This window comes from Diabrotica virgifera, chromosome 9 (genome assembly GCF_917563875.1).
Source record: "Diabrotica virgifera virgifera chromosome 9, PGI_DIABVI_V3a".
Taxonomy (NCBI): domain Eukaryota; kingdom Metazoa; phylum Arthropoda; class Insecta; order Coleoptera; family Chrysomelidae; genus Diabrotica; species Diabrotica virgifera.
This window is the reverse complement of record NC_065451.1, coordinates 224909888-224926419: the sequence shown is the minus strand read 5'-3', so window position 1 is coordinate 224926419 and position 16532 is coordinate 224909888. Positions and strand designations below refer to the sequence as shown.

The 16532-nt window shown below is 32.7% G+C and overlaps 1 protein-coding gene across 6 annotated transcripts in view; it reads left to right on the top strand.

Moving 5' to 3' along the window:
- Positions 1 to 16532, top strand: part of LOC114340015 (protein argonaute-2) — a 185464-nt gene that overhangs the window by 117289 nt on the left and 51643 nt on the right. For all 6 annotated transcript variants that reach the window (XM_050660028.1, XM_050660029.1, XM_050660030.1 and 3 more), the window contains one exon: positions 11527 to 11757. In XM_050660028.1, coding sequence (XP_050515985.1) covers positions 11527 to 11757 — 231 coding nt within the window. The remainder of the gene's footprint in view (positions 1 to 11526; positions 11758 to 16532) is intronic.

The window sequence follows — 16532 nt, the reverse complement described above, 5'->3', positions numbered from 1 at the left end:
TATTTATTCGAATCTACAATATAATTTCTATAAATTTTCTTGTATGTTATTATATTACCTATATAATAATGTAAAATTAAGGTTTAATGTGTTTTATACATTGTTGTATATAGGATTTGTTGTTTTGTTGTTTATGTACTGTTCAATAATAGTTTGTATGTTTTCTTACGTTTATTAATATTTTAATAATTAATATGGTTGACCATTCAACCAATTATGCTCCGTTTTTAAACCAGGAGGAGTAATTCAAATTTACTGCGCCGTAATCCTTATTTGAATGTCCAATCGCAGGCAAGTGTACTCCACTGTTACGAAATTTTGACACTATTTACATTTATGAAATTTTAACACTATTGGCATTTTATAGGTTAATGTAGATATATTAGCGATTTTTTGTGTTTTCTGCGTTACTCCTTTAAATTTTGAATTTTTAGTCGTCCTTTTAAAAACACATATTTTTTTACCATAAACTTGCCAAGTTTGCTCCACTGTTATGAAATTTTGACACTATTTACATTTATGAAATTTTGACACTATTGGCATGTCATAGGTTAATAGGTGTTTTCTGTGTTCTCCTTTAATTTTTAGATTTTTAGTCTGCTTTTTAAAGCAGATATAAAAAATACATATTTATTTGCGACATCAGCTACCGGCTATACCTACTGTTTCTCTTTGTTCTTAAGAGTGTGAAACAAAGTTATCTATCTATACTATACATGTCAAACTCGTATTGTTCTATATAAAGTTATGTAAGATTTTTGTTTAATACATATTATAAATGCGTAGGTATATTAATTTGTAAAATATATTGGTATAATTATATACGGGCAATGTATAAATAACCTGCTATACCCTGATGACCCGGTTATTCTGCCAGATAATGCTGAAGCACTGCAACGCCTAATGGACCGAGTAACGACAGCCTGTAGAGAATTTGGAATGAAATTGAATACAAAGAAGACAAAAACGATGGTCAGCAAGCACCAAAACAGAAGGTTCACCCTCAATGTCGACGGAACATCTCGCCAGAGTGACAAGAATAACTTACCTTGGAAGTAATCTTGATGAAACTTGGGACCACTCACTAGAAATAAGAACACTTCTGGAAAAGGCACGTACAGTATTTTACAAAATGCAAAAAGTTCTATGCAACCGCCAGCTGGGTATTTCATTGTGAACTAGAGTACTTAAGTGCTAAGTTTTCTCCACCTTGCTCTATGAATGAAATCAAAAGTGAATGAATTGCTCCCACTTATAATCTAAGGCAAAATCAATAGCAAAAGAGGACCATGACCATAAGAGACATTTGCAATTGACAACATTTTAAGTTTTCTTTAATTGATCTCAGATCGAGTTAGCACATATTTTATTCCAAATAAAATAAATTGAAATTTACATAAAAATTAGAAAAATAATAAAATTCAAGGTCGTTGGGGAGGCAGAAAATTTGTATAAAAAAAATAAAAATACTATGTAATATGCTAAAAAATAACACTAGCAACTTTTTCACACTATAAAGGCGGAGATACATATGCGCTCTGCTCGGTGTGCGAGCCGCTCGCGCGCAGCGTATTCGTCAGATTAGTACGTGCTTTCAAGTGACGCACAAACGGCACGCACACGGCGCACCACGATCTAAATTCTGTCGGTTTTTCAACAAACGCTTTGATGGTTCGCAATACGTATTTGGACGGGTTCGCGAGTGGTTTGTTGGTTTTGGCGCGCATGAGTTGAATATTTGTTAGTAATGGAATGGTCGGAACTGTCGGAAGGAAATTGATGTTTACCGTGGAAAATCATTATTGTGGGATCCTCAATAAAGAACCATTTAATTTAAAGAAACAACTTAAATCCGATCTGAACGGAAATAGAAGCTGAAATAAAAAAAATGTACATGCGGACCTTTTTAAAAAATGTTAGTTCATTGTTGTACTAAAAATAACATGTATTAAAAATAAGATTTACTATTTTATTTGGGCATAAGCCACTATTCGAGTTTGAAATCAAGTTTACTTGACCTTTCGACTTTCACTTCGGAAATAGTTATCAATATCAAAAAAACATTCATAAGCAGATATATATTATGTGTCACCGGAAAGCGAAATAGGTAACGCACGACTTGGAGAACCTATAGTTTTCTAACTTCGTGTCTGGTGAAGCAACGCAGTTGAAACAAGCGGATATATTATAATTGTGTCACCGGAAAGCGAAAAAGGTAAGGCACAACTTGGAAGACCCAATAGTTTTCTAACTTCGCTTCTGGTGAAGCAACAGAGTTGGAACAAGCAGATATATTATAATTGGGTCACCGGAAAGCCAAAAAGGTAACGCACAACTTGGAAGACCCAATAGTTTTCTAACTTCGCTTCTGGTGAAGCAACGGAGTTGGAACAAGCAGATATATTATAATTGGGTCACCGGAAAACGAAAGAGGTAACGCACAACTTGGAAGACCCAATAGTTTTCTAACTTCGCTTCTGGTGAAGCAACGGAGTTGTAACAAGCAGATATATTATAATTGGGTCACCGGAAAGCCAAAAAGGTAACGCACAACTTGGAAGACCCAGTAGTTTTCTAACTTCGCTTCTGGTGAAGCAACGGAGTTGGAACAAGCAGATATATTATAATTGGGTCACCGGAGAGCCAAAAAGGTAACGCACAACTTGGAAGACCCAATAGTTTTCTAACTTCGCTTCTGGTGAAGCAACGGAGTTGGAACAAGCAGATATATTATAATTGGGTCACCGGAAAACGAAAAAGGTAATGCACAACTTGGAAGAGCCTATAGTTTCCTAACTTCGCTTCTGGTGAAGCAACGGAGTTGGAACAAGCAGATATATTATAATTGGGTCACCGGAAAACGAAAAAGGTAAAGCACAACTTGGAAGAGCCTATAGTTTCCTAACTTCGCTTCTGGTGAAGCAACGGAGTTGGAACAAGCAGATATATTATAATTGGGTCACCGGAAAGCCAAAAAGGTAACGCACAACTTGGAAGAGCCTATAGTTTTCTAACTTCGCTTCTGGTGAAGCAACGGAGTTGTAACAAGCAGATATATTATAATTGGGTCACCGGAAAGCCAAAAAGGTAACGCACAACTTGGAAGACCCAGTAGTTTTCTAACTTCGCTTCGGTGAAGCAACGGAGTTGGAACAAGCAGATATATTATAATTGGGTCACCGGAGAGCCAAAAAGGTAACGCACAACTTGGAAGACCCAATAGTTTTCTAACTTCGCTTCTGGTGAAGCAACGGAGTTGGAACAAGCAGATATATTATAATTGGGTCACCGGAAAACGAAAAAGGTAATGCACAACTTGGAAGAGCCTATAGTTTCCTAACTTCGCTTCTGGTGAAGCAACGGAGTTGGAACAAGCAGATATATTATAATTGGGTCACCGGAAAACGAAAAAGGTAATGCACAACTTGGAAGAGCCTATAGTTTCCTAACTTCGCTTCTGGTGAAGCAACGGAGTTGGAACAAGCAGATATATTATAATTGGGTCACCGGAAAACGAAAAAGGTAAAGCACAACTTGGAAGAGCCTATAGTTTCCTAACTTCGCTTCTGGTGAAGCAACGGAGTTGGAACAAGCAGATACATTACAATTGTGTCACCGGAAAACGAAAAAGGTAACGCACAACGTGGAAGAACCTATAGTTCTCTAATTTTGTTTCTGGTTGTAGGAACAAACATATTATGGTAGGGGAGCAAAGTATGCTAAATGTGCAGTCACTCGAGCGCTTTGGGGACCTATTGGGCTGTGATTATTAGGTCCTAAAACCAAAAAAAGTTAAGTAAAATTTTCCATTTCAGTGGGGACTTCCCATTTTTTAATTTAATTTTCCATTTCCTATTTTCCGATTACAGCGCCATCCATCCATAATTAGAAAAATTGTTTCGAATAAAAGTTGTTTATTTTTATACAAACGATCCAAATCTGCAATAAGAAATGGGGGCTACCACTTAAGATTTTAAAGTAAGCCCCCCACCTCACCTCTGTGGGGGTCTTGTTTGGAACCATTCGATAGATTTTTTAAAAATATTGATAAAGTGTATTTTGCAGTTTTTCGATATGATGTTTATTTTGCGAAAGATCGCGGGATTTGTATTTAAAATTTTAAATTTCCCCCCCCCTCTCCGTGGGGGTCATGTTTGGTATTTTTCGATAGATTTTTGAAAAACATTGAACACGTAGTTTTTAGTTTTTCAATCTGACGTTCATTTCGCAAAATATTCGCTTTTTTTTATGAAACTTTTTGACTCACCCATTTCCGTACACCCCGCTCAAATCGTCATATTTTTGAAATATAGACTCTTTTGCATGTACTTAACTTACCTAATCTTAATCTGACAATTTCGAGTATTTTTAAGGATAGATTTTTTTTTCGGGTCCCCCTGAACGAACCCCCCTGTGTTAAGAGCCAATAGATGGTGGAGGTACATCTGCAGGGTACAACGTTTCTCCCCATATGATAATCTGACGCGCTCGAGTAACTGCAAAAATCCCCGCTTGGGCTCCCCTACCATTATATTTGTGTCGCCGGGAAGCGAAAAGGTAGTTCCCGAAATGTTCGCAAACTGTGGCTTATTCCACATAAAATAGTAAATTGCATAAGATGACACAAGAAAATAGTTTCAGAATATGTAATAACAAAATAAGATGTAGTAGAAGTACAGGACAGAGACATGATTATCTACAATTACTAAACGTTCGTATGTTTCCTCTGGGTCGTCAAAATGAAAAATTTTAACGAACAATAACCGCGCCTCAAACGCGCGGCGCTCACACGGCGCGGAGTTCGCGGCGCGGATATGTATTTCCGCCTTTAGATATAACATTTCAAACTTTTATTTTTTCGATGCATCCTATTATGTATTATATTAGTTTGAATAAAATATTGTATAATATAGCATAATAGTAATTTGTGATTTTGAATACTAACTCATCTTTATTCTTTTGTGTAAAACAATGTTTGTAAATATATTCTATACATTGAAAATTAAAATTATTTATTTTTCGTTGTTTCTCACTTCTTTCAAATATTGTATATGTTTACGATACTAAAAATAACATTAGTAATCATTTATTCAAATAAAAAAATTGTTTCAAATACCGTTCAATTATTGGAAGGTACGCCACTGACTATGAAGGAAATGTCACAGTCTATCACCTCGTCCCCTTCCTCGCGCCTATAAACTGTTTGGCTTCAAATTTCGGTGAACAGAGAATAGAGCATGCCTAGTCCATCCTCTTTATTTATACGTCCATGGAATTGACATTAAATTTGGCATACGCATAGCTTACATGTCGAAGAAAAAAAGTGATATTGTGCCGATGTGTGCTTTTGCCCTGGGGGTGACTTTCACCCCCTCTTGTGGGTGAAAAAATGTATGTCCAAAGTAAGTCCGAAAATGGGTAAACTGACTAATTTTAAGTAACTTTTGTTCTATAGAGCTTTTTCGCCAAGTCAACACTTTTCGAGTTACATATTTGCAAGTGAATATGTTAATTTTTCAACAAAATAACCACATTTTTAGACGGTTTTTCGCAAATAACTCAAAAAGTAAGTATTTTGTCGAAAAAAACGTTCTTAGCAAAAATATAGCCTATAAAAAAGTAAAAAAAATGGTGTACACGTTAGCTCTCTGGATCTCGTAGAACCAGAGTTATAGCCAATGAAAAATAGATTCATATTCACCAAATTTCAAATAGAAAATTTCGACGTGAAATATCCAAAAAATTAAGCACTTTTTGGGGATAATCTATTATAACTTTTTTAAAGCGTTTAAAAAAAGCTTTATTTCTGTTTTTACAAAAAGTTTCTAGCATCAAATTTAAGCAAGTTACACTGAAAATAAAGTTGGTCCCTTTTCTTTTTGCAAAAAAAAATCGGGAAGACCACCCCCTAATTAGCAACTTAAATTAAATTAATCGTTACCGCTCCTCAAATTATTTTACTTATGTTGTGTTTATATGATCTGTAAGTTTCATCGATTTAAAGTGCTTATTTTTGAAAAAATTTGGTTTCAAAGTAAAATTTTTAAAAATTTAAATTTTGAAAAATATGCTTTTTTTCAAAATAACTTGAAAATTGTTAGAGATACCAAAAATCTCGAAAAACAAAAAAAGTCAGATTTGCTTTTCTGAATATCATGTATTTTTTTGTTTTTCTGTTAGACAAAAATTGATTAAGATTTCTTGTTTCTAAATTTGCATACATTCGTGATCAGTGACTAGTTCAACCCCTTTTAACTACAGCCCTTTCAATAATGAGGACTTTGAACCGATGAAACTTACAGATCATATAAACAATATATACATGAGTCAAGAAACTTGTGAAGTCGTAACGATTAAGTTCATTTAAGATACTAATTAGGGGGTGATTTTCTCGATTTTTTACCAAAAACAAAAGGGACTAACTTTATTTTGAGCGTAACTTGTTAATTTTGATGCTAGAAATTTTTTTATATAAAAAAATTAAGCTTTTTTAAACACTTTATATAAGTTGCAATGAGTTTTTCCCGAAATGTGCTTCATTTTTGGTTATTTCACGTTAAAGTATTCCATTTGGAATTTGACGAATATGAACCTATTTTTCATTAGCTATAACTCTGCTTCTACTAGGTGTAGAGATGTGATATATACACCATTTTTTAAAATTTTTTACAGGTTATATTTTTGCTGAGAATGTTTTTTCGACAAAATACTTACTGTTTGAGTTATTTGCGAAAAACCGTCTAAAGGCGTGGTTATTTTGTTGAAAAAATGAACATATTCACTGCCAAATAACTCGAAAAGTATTGACTTAGTGAAAAAACTCTATAGAACAAAAGTTACTTAAAATTAGCCAGTTTATCCATTTTCTGACTTTCTTTGGACGAATATTTTTTCACCCCCAAGAGGGGGTGAAAACCACCCGCAGGGCAAAAGCACATATCGGCACAATATCACTTTTTTTCTTTGCCTTGTTAGCTATGTGTATGCCAAAATTTCATGTCAATCCAAGCGGTTCTTTAAAATTTAGAGGTTTTGCAATATTTTACCGTTAAAGAATGGACTAAGTTATTTTTATTATTTTTGGTACCACCTATATTTTTAAATTGTATTATCAGTACTTACCAAGTACTACGATTTTAATTTTTTTTTGTGTTTTGTATACCGCCGCCAATAATGATATGTACCACCAGTGGTACATGTACCACAGATTGAGAACCTCTGATATAGTATATATAGTCGGAAAAATGAAAGAATACTCATGAACGATCACATCAATCACTTATTTTGTATTTGCTGTCGTTTTCTATAACAAACGTTTGTTATTTATAGAAAAAGACAGCAAATATAAAATAAGTGATTGATGTGATCGTTCATGGGTATCCTTTCATTTTTCCGACTGTATGTGCCACGCAGGCCTCACAATGGAAATATTCTTTCTCGTAAATCCGCTTAGTTTTTTTTTTGGTGCAAGCGTATCATTAATAGTTCACAGCTTTAACAGTTTTCACTAAAATATCTTGGGGGAGATCGGTGTTTTCACACATTTCGAACATTTTATGCCTCAATAGGGCATTCCAACATGCTGTCAAAATTGGCGGCTGAGAGGCAAACATAAATGTTGTTCTGTTAGTTCTTAATCTCTTTGCGATCGTTTTAGTTACGTTTCATTGTAATTTTGTTTTGTATAAAGGATTAATTTAACATTTTCACTGGAAGAATTAATTTAAAAAGATAATATGCCTCATTTCTGTTGTGTATTGAAGTGTGGAATGCGAAGTAATCTGAGAGACAAAGACAATGGTTAAATGCTATAAAATGTCATATAAAAATGCTAAATAACTAACTACATATATCCATGTTACTTACGCTTGGAAAACTGTCTCCACTGTAGGTTAACTCAGACTTCTTTAGGGAAAATGAATATGTTATTTATTTTGCAAATCCTTTGCTTGTACCTACTAGCAACATCGCTATGTATTGTATACCAACAACTTTCGAAAATATTCACTCATATTTATTTATTCACTGCACAAAACTAAATAAAGTCGTTCAAGTACTTCTACAACTAAAAACTACCTACACAAAATCTACAACAAAATGTTCGGAAAATACAACTAAAAAACTGTTAAGAAGATAAGTACGTATTTTCGGCTGCCATGCTATTCAAATGGATATTCATTTTTTTTTCGAATCTTAAAAAAACATAAGTATTTTTGAAAAATTTAAACGCAGAATGAAAGATTACGTTATTAGTGAGGGCCGAAAGTCCCTGAGAACTTCTATAATGTTTATTTTAATAAGTTACAGAAGTGAAAAACTAAGAGAAAAGGACATCGCACACATCTTATGGAAAATATAATGTCACTCAAATTCAATAAAATTTATACGAATAGATGCGTTTTAAATTAACGGTCAAATCTTATCATTGCGCCAACTCTATATTTTCAATAATAAGAGCAGAAATTGATATAAATAAATCTGAAATCAAATGGGTACGTACATAAGTTAGAGAGAGAAAAAATATTTTAAAATACCCAAATTGTCGGTACTCCATAAATCAGCGGATTAGTTTCACTAATCCGCTTAGACCCAGCGGGGTTTAAGCTCTTGTGAATAGCACCCAGAGCAATAGTAATTGTAACTGACACTTTTACTGACTCAAAAAATGTGATTTCGATAAACTTTAATTGCAATTTGCGCCGTAATTAATCATAATTAAGAGTTGGCGCAATGATAAGATTTGACCGTTAATTTAAAACGAATCTATTCGTATACATTTTATTGAATTTGAGTGACATTATATTTTCCATAAGATGTGTGCGATGTCCTTTAGTGTGATTTTTAATTTCAAATATCTCATTAAATAGACTTTTTATTTATTCTAAGGGACTTTCGGCCCTCCTCGGTAATAATTCAGTCTTTCATTCTGCGTTTAAGTTTTTTAAAAGTATTTATTAGTTTTTCAGGATTCGAAAAAAAATGGACACCATGTCCGTGGTAATATTTTCCAAATCTATCTATGTCTTACAACGCACTCAGTCGAATAGAATATTGTCAGCATATTGTCAGTCAGACACTGACAATAAGTGACAATTTTAAATATTTGACGTGGCATCGGGAATATTTTGAATTGTTGATTAATAATATTGATATATAGTGTATTTGATAAATAATTGATTTAAGACGTGAACTGAATAAAAAGTTATTTATTGTGTATTATTTGTGGAAGATCCAAGCAGAAAATACATCAGGATAATATATTCTGTGATCCAAGTATTTTGTTGTTAAATTGTTCAAAATTGTAAGCGTTCCATAGTAACAATATATTATTAAAAAATCACTTTAACACTTTTCCTCTTTTCTCGATTGAGTATTAGTTTTTGTTGTACATATAAATTATTACAATCACTAAATACATAGTTAGTGAAAAAATTATCACATTTATTAACTGAATAACACAGGCCTGAAAAAAATATTTTTTTAAAGTTGTTTGAAATTTGATAACTGACTTTGATGTACTTTTCAGCGCTGATTTCAAAAATGTAAACCATTTTTGTCTATCACGTCAGGTTTTCTCACAAATTAGGGGGTATATTTGGGTATAATAATAAAATGTAAGCAATTTATCACCTCTTTCGAACGTTATAAAATTTATTTTATTTATTAGTCATGTTCTAATCTACATTGCCGGTACACTTACATTTATTTTTTAAGCTCAAAAGTCCTTATAATAACGCTAACGCTTTCTGTCGAAGCTTCTTTTACTGCTTTTCCGGCTGTGGACTCGTTGAGGATTATCTCTTTTCATCACCCAGCAGTAGTCTGCTATCATGCTGACGTTTCATCTTCCTTGGTATCTTCTTTCCATTTCTTTGATGTCTCGGTGAAATCTTTCGCCCTGCTTTTCACTGACATCACCAATGTTTGCCGGGAAGTACTCAAGATGTGAGTGGAGAAAGTAAAGCTTATAATGCTCATGTTACAGCCAAACTTCTTAAAGTTGTCGATCATGTCTGCGACGATTGTCTTGTAGTTTGGATCTCTTTTGTTACCGAGGAAATCGGTAACACCTAATTTAAAAGATGTCCAAGTCGCCTTTTCATTTTGTTCACAAAGTTGGGATCTCTCAATAGTTTTCTAATGTCCAGTCCGACAAAGATTTCTTCCTTTACTTTTGCCGTGGATAAACCAGGATACTGTCCACAAAGATATCTGAAACACTCCCCTTCTTTATTCAGTGCCTTGAAAAATTGTTTAATCAGCCCTAACTTAATGTGAAGTGGTGGAAGTATGACCTTTTTGGGATCCACAAAGCTTTTCCTCTCAACATTTTTAACTCCTACTTGTAGCTTTCTCTCAGGGCCCAATATTTTTTATGTAGTGTTGCTTTCTGTCTCTACTGTCCCATTCATAGAGAAAGCAAGAGAACTTTGTATAGCCACTTTGTTGACCAAGCAGCATTGAAATAACTTTTAAATCACCACATAGTGTACATTTGTGGTCTGAGCAGCAGAGTTTGTTTAACACCAGGTCATCTTCTTTGGAGAAAAAAGATACAAATTCCCTTTCCGTACATCGATACCAAGAGAAAGATGTATCCGGAACCAGCATATGTTTATTTTTTATTCTAGATCCTAAAACTGCCGATTCTTTAGAAAGGCCTAGATCTCTTACTAAATCCTTCAGCTCAAATTGTAGGAATGGAATGGGGATCGGTTGTGCCAGGATCGTAGTATTGTACAAAATATTGCTGCTTTCTCATAATTACTCTTTATTTTTGTGAAATAACTGTATTTGATAGAATGTTTTCACTATTTTTCCCGAAATCAGCGTTGAAAACAGTATGAAAATCACTTTCTCCTAATAACTCTTTATTATCATTTTGTGAAATAACTGTACGTGATGGAATTTTTTCACTATTTTTCCCGGCATCAGTGTTGAAAACATAATGAAAATCACTTAATAAATTTTAAACAATTTTTTGGTCGCAGACCTGTGTAATTTGCTATTATACAAATAGCAGTTATACAAGAACATTCAAAAGCCATCTCTTTAAGTTAATGATGACATTTTCAAGTAGAATGACATTCTAGTAATGTTTACATATCCATACCAGTGTGAATTTTACTACACATAATTTGCCGTTTAAAGACGGAAAAGTAGGGATAACCGTCAACTATTTGCGAATTATGTACCCATGGCCTTAACGGTAAAAAACTTAAGAAACAATGTGGGTACAAATATAAACAAATAGAATGTTTGACAGTTTGACAGCGGTTTTATAAACGTCAAAGTCTTGGAAGGCCCTATTCAAAATTCATTCAAATTTTTCTCATATTTAGTCGGATATTAAATGTTGAAGGCACCACTGGTATTACGGATAATAACGCTTTCGGTCAACATTTTATATCCCTCGGGCCAGAGGCCCTCAGGATACACACCATTGACGTCAAGCATTATTATCCTTATAATATTCTTGATACCTTAATAAAATAACTATTGAAACATTTTTTATTTTTATTACAGATTTCCACTTCAATTAGAAAACGGCCAAACTGTCGAGTGTACAGTGGCGAAATATTTCTTGGACAAGTACAAGATGAAATTAAGATACCCCCATTTGCCATGCCTCCAGGTTGGCCAAGAACACAAGCACACATACCTACCATTAGAAGTTTGCAACATTGTTGCGGGACAAAGGTGTATCAAGAAGTTAACGGACATGCAGACTTCGACGATGATCAAAGCAACAGCGAGGTAAGACCTTACAAACTGTCATTCAATAGTTCCATCGTAGTGTATGTATAAATCGACAAAAATATCTGAAGCCGCCAAGGTCAAACGGGTCAAAAACTTTGGTTACGCGACGTTGTCAGATCAATCAGGTATCAAATGTTTTTCGGATTTTTATTAGTTACATGTTTCACAGTAAAATTTTCTTATGCTTCCTCGTGCATAAATTTTAAAATATTTTGTATAATTTCACGGGATTATGCACTTATGCCCAGTTGCACCAACAGACTGTAAATCAACTGATTTGCTAACCGTCAATTCGACGATTTAAATCGATGATCAATGGTTATTTTTCAAACGGGTTGCACCATTCAAAAAAACTGTTGGTTTACAAACCGACAATACAGGGTGGTGAATCGGAGAACGGGCCATAGGAAACTCAATGTAAAATTCTAAAATGTTGAATTCCTGCTTCCCTAATTATGTTACATCAAAAGTCATGAGAAGTTATTTGTAGAGGATTGAAATCTGTATTAAAAACAGAAGTTACAATTGTTCTACGATTTAAACAGAGTCCAAAATTTTGAAAAATATAATGTATTTACCGCAGTAGGTATGTGTGGGCATGTTAGGTCGCACGTTACTATTTAACTGACAGTGAGCACACTATTGACTAAAGAAAATATCTTTATTATTAATACTTTCTCATTAACTGAGGGTATCTTATCAACTTTATTGCGTTTTAAACAATAAATGATGAAATAAATAAAAAAACTGACAGTTCAAATTGTTAATATAATAACTTCGTTGTCACCAAATGCAACCTTATACACATTATTGCACTGTGTGTTGTCTCACTTTGGCGTATTACTCTGAAAATTGTATTATATTTTTACAAAATTTTACATAATTATTGTTTGTAGAACAAAATTAACATTGTTTTCAATACAGATTTTAATTCTCTACAAATAGTTTCTTATGACTTTTGATGTAAAATAATTAGGGAAGCAGGAATTCAACAGTTTAGAATTTTACATTGAGTTTCCTATGGCCCGTTTTCCAATTCACCACCCGGTATATAAGTGGCAACATCGTACTTCATTCGATTATTTCATTCGAATCCGAGTGTCGTCTGTCAAAAAAGATTGTCAAAGAAAGTTTTGTTTGTAGTTTGTAAGGTTATGTCTATGTTATGAATTGAACTACATTGTTTTCTTGCAAATTTGTTTGTATTATACTTATCATACTATTCATACTTACGATGGAAAATAAAGGAAGCCACTTCTCTAGTTTAGAGAAAGATATAATTTTAGATTTAGCAATTGAATATAAATTTAAAATAGAAAATAAACAAACAGATGGTGTGAAAAATAAACAAAAAGCCATTGTGCATGGGAAAATATTAGCTTGTTATATGGGAAGATATACCTTGTTTTAAATTCATCTTCATTATACTTACTTATTATACTATACAATTCATTGCGATCTTTTACGGATCTTATATTTGGTAGCATATGCATTATATCTTCCAAATCCTCAGAAGATGAACTTGATGATAAATCCATTTTTATAAATTATAATCTATGATGGTACTATACTTTATTAGATAGTAGAGAGATATCGAAACCCTATTTAACATCGATCCTTTAATAAAAGTTCCTTCTTCTTCTTACTCTCTTTCTTGGCTTGCATACTTGTGCATCTGTCAGTACATTTGATTGTATTGCAGCTAGTCTTGCTCTAATCAATGCTGCAACACTGAAATAAAAACCTAAAAATGTTGCATTGAGTTACCATTTTGTTAATGTTTAAATGAATAATCACTGCCTCTAGTTGTTCATATTCATGGGTAAGATGTTGCAATATATTTTGAACATTGGAATTCTTTGGTACTCCTAATTTTGTAAGTTCGATTCTCAAATTAAACTGCTTGGATACTCTTATTGGACACTTCAGAAGAATTTGATCTAGATACTCAATTTTTCCGCATTCACAGTAAGATGATTATAAAAGTTCCTTTATTTTGACATAACGTGTTAAAAATGTGAAGAAAGCTCTAACTTCACTTGTTTTTTGAATTTATCGTGTTGTCGCTTCTTTGGATTAATAATTTATATATTATTGTGGGATTGATATTTGATTAAACTTTCATCATTAAAGTTGTATGTTGGGTTTTATTTATTAAAAAGTAATATTCTCAGATATAGATTATTGATGTTTTGACTTTTGACCCAAACGAATATAAAAAAGAACATTTTATTGAAGCTAGAGTTATTACAAAAAGTAAAAAGGAATATTATGTAAATAATTTTAAAGTGTTACTACTTACAGTGATCAGACATAGAATATCATTAACTCATTTATTAAACTCAATATATTTTACATTTTTCTATAGAAATAAATATTTTTTATTATAGATATAAAGAGGTAATTTCAATAAATTTTAATATCGTTAAAATTCTAGATTCAAAATAGAGTTCAATTCAACAGATATATAACAACAGGTTAACAAAATAAAACAAAGGCTCAAGTATTTATATTTGAAAATTTAATCTTTTTATAGATTAGAATCTATAAAGTTTTTAGTCAAAAGTATTAGGTAATACACTTTTATTTTCATGCCATCTTTTGATTCCTATCTGTTTCGAATGTTGGAAATCATATTAGCAATCATAACCTTGCTAGCTGCGATTCGAAACAGTTCCATTGATCTTCTCCCTCTACTGGGTCTTCGCTTAGCTTTGACTGTACCTTGCAATATGTACTGCATCAGGGAGTAACAGTGTTGATTTCTCATATGTGTCCCAGATACTGCAGTTTTATGTGTTTAATGGTAAACACAATCTCCAATTCTTTTTTCATTCCTCCTAGAACATCCTTGTTCTTGATCCATTTCATGCCCTCAGTATTTGTTTATTTAAACACTGCCAAAAAAAATTAATAAAAAACCACCATAAAGGTTAATTCTTCTATTATATTTTTGTCTATCGGGAAGTTTATCTGACAGATTAGATATTAGAGGTCTTTTCATTTCCAGATAACTAATTATTGGGAAGTTTATATAGCAGTATCCTTAGTATCTATCTTTTCAGCTCCGGATAACTAGTTAACGGGAAGTTTTTCTCTGTCAGATATCTGTTAGTATCTAATCTGTCAGATAAACTTCCTGATAACTAGTTATCCAGAGGTGAAAAGAGAGGGTCATTATGAATCGTAATGAACATATTTTAAACGATAAAAGATTAAACGCCAATAGCATGTATAATATTTATAAATTTATTATTGAAAACCTGCTAATGAACATAAAGTACTTAAACTCAGTCACCAATATAATATTTATATTAATTTATTAACAAACTGCAGTCCAACAAAAATAAAATTAATTTAAGCTAGCTTTAAATGTCAAACAATATTTTTAAACAAACACACACACAATTTAGTTGCATTAGATTAGCTTCTGGTTGAAAATGTACTGCCACAGCTTCTAATATATCAATATCAACAGCACACTCACTTGCCACTATTTCAAGGTTTTCTCTATTATCTACTGCAATATTGTGTAAAACTGAACAAGCTGACTTTCTTCTTCGAAGAAAAGGTAACTTGCATCTCATTACATATGTTAAAATGGGAAATCTCTTCAAAATACCAAATGTTCTTTCAATAACAACTCTTAAAGGGATTTGTGATTGATTGTAAAACACAACTTCTGTCTGAATATTCTGCAATGGTTTCATGTGTCATTGGGTAGTTGTAGTTGAGGACTGGGATATCCACTATTCCCTAATAATATTATATTCTCCAGAAATTCCCCATTTTATATACCCATAATGCAAAAGTATATAAAAACTAAAAATAGTATTTTCAATTGCACTTCCATATTATTGAACGATTAGTATTATGGGATATATGATGTTCTCTAAACATCTTTAAATGACAAAATAATTAAATTTAACGTTTTACGTGGTTTTACTCTTTTCAATTATCTTATTTTAACAACGTAGAATGAAGTAAACACTTCTGTTGTATATAGGTATATTATAAATTTATTAAAAAATTTTTAAAATTCATCCACAAGGGAGTGGTTGTACAAAACGTTTTCGGTCAAACTGACCATCCTCAGTGTAAACGTCCAGTGTACAAGTAATTGAAACTAGCCACTTGAATAGGTGTAAAACCTCAAAATAACATTATTGCTACATTATGAGCTGTATAGTAATCGACAATAAGTCGATGTCTTAAGATTAAAAATGTATCACATGTGGATGTATGTCATCCTTGCTCGGAATTAGCACAAGGTTGTGATCAGGTGAGAGGTTAACAACCAACTGATATTATTTTAATTTTTATCAACAACTGGAATTTTATAGGTTATTGGAATAAACGTCAAACGTCAGGTAAAAAACAGTCGATTTTTTAAATAACCGCAGAAAATCGGGTGGTTAATTTTGACACATCAAAAACTGTCGGTTTTAATTGAGTAATGGTCGGTGCAACTCATTTTAAAATAAACGGGCAATCCAAATCAAAAAATCAATCGTTTATTTGTTGGTGCAACTGGCTATTAGTGTCCTATTTTTCACGGCACTTGTAATTTTTATGTTTATTAAGAAAATATTAAATGTATTGTAAATAAATAACCATTCGACGATTTTATCTGGCATTGCCGCCAAATCACTGATTTCGTGCACAATGCATTTTAAATGGATGTTTACTCTTTGCACCAATGCGTTCAGTCCCCTTTCCTAGTTACAATTGTGCAGTTGGAACAATTCATATATGCAGTGTGTCTGCGTAAC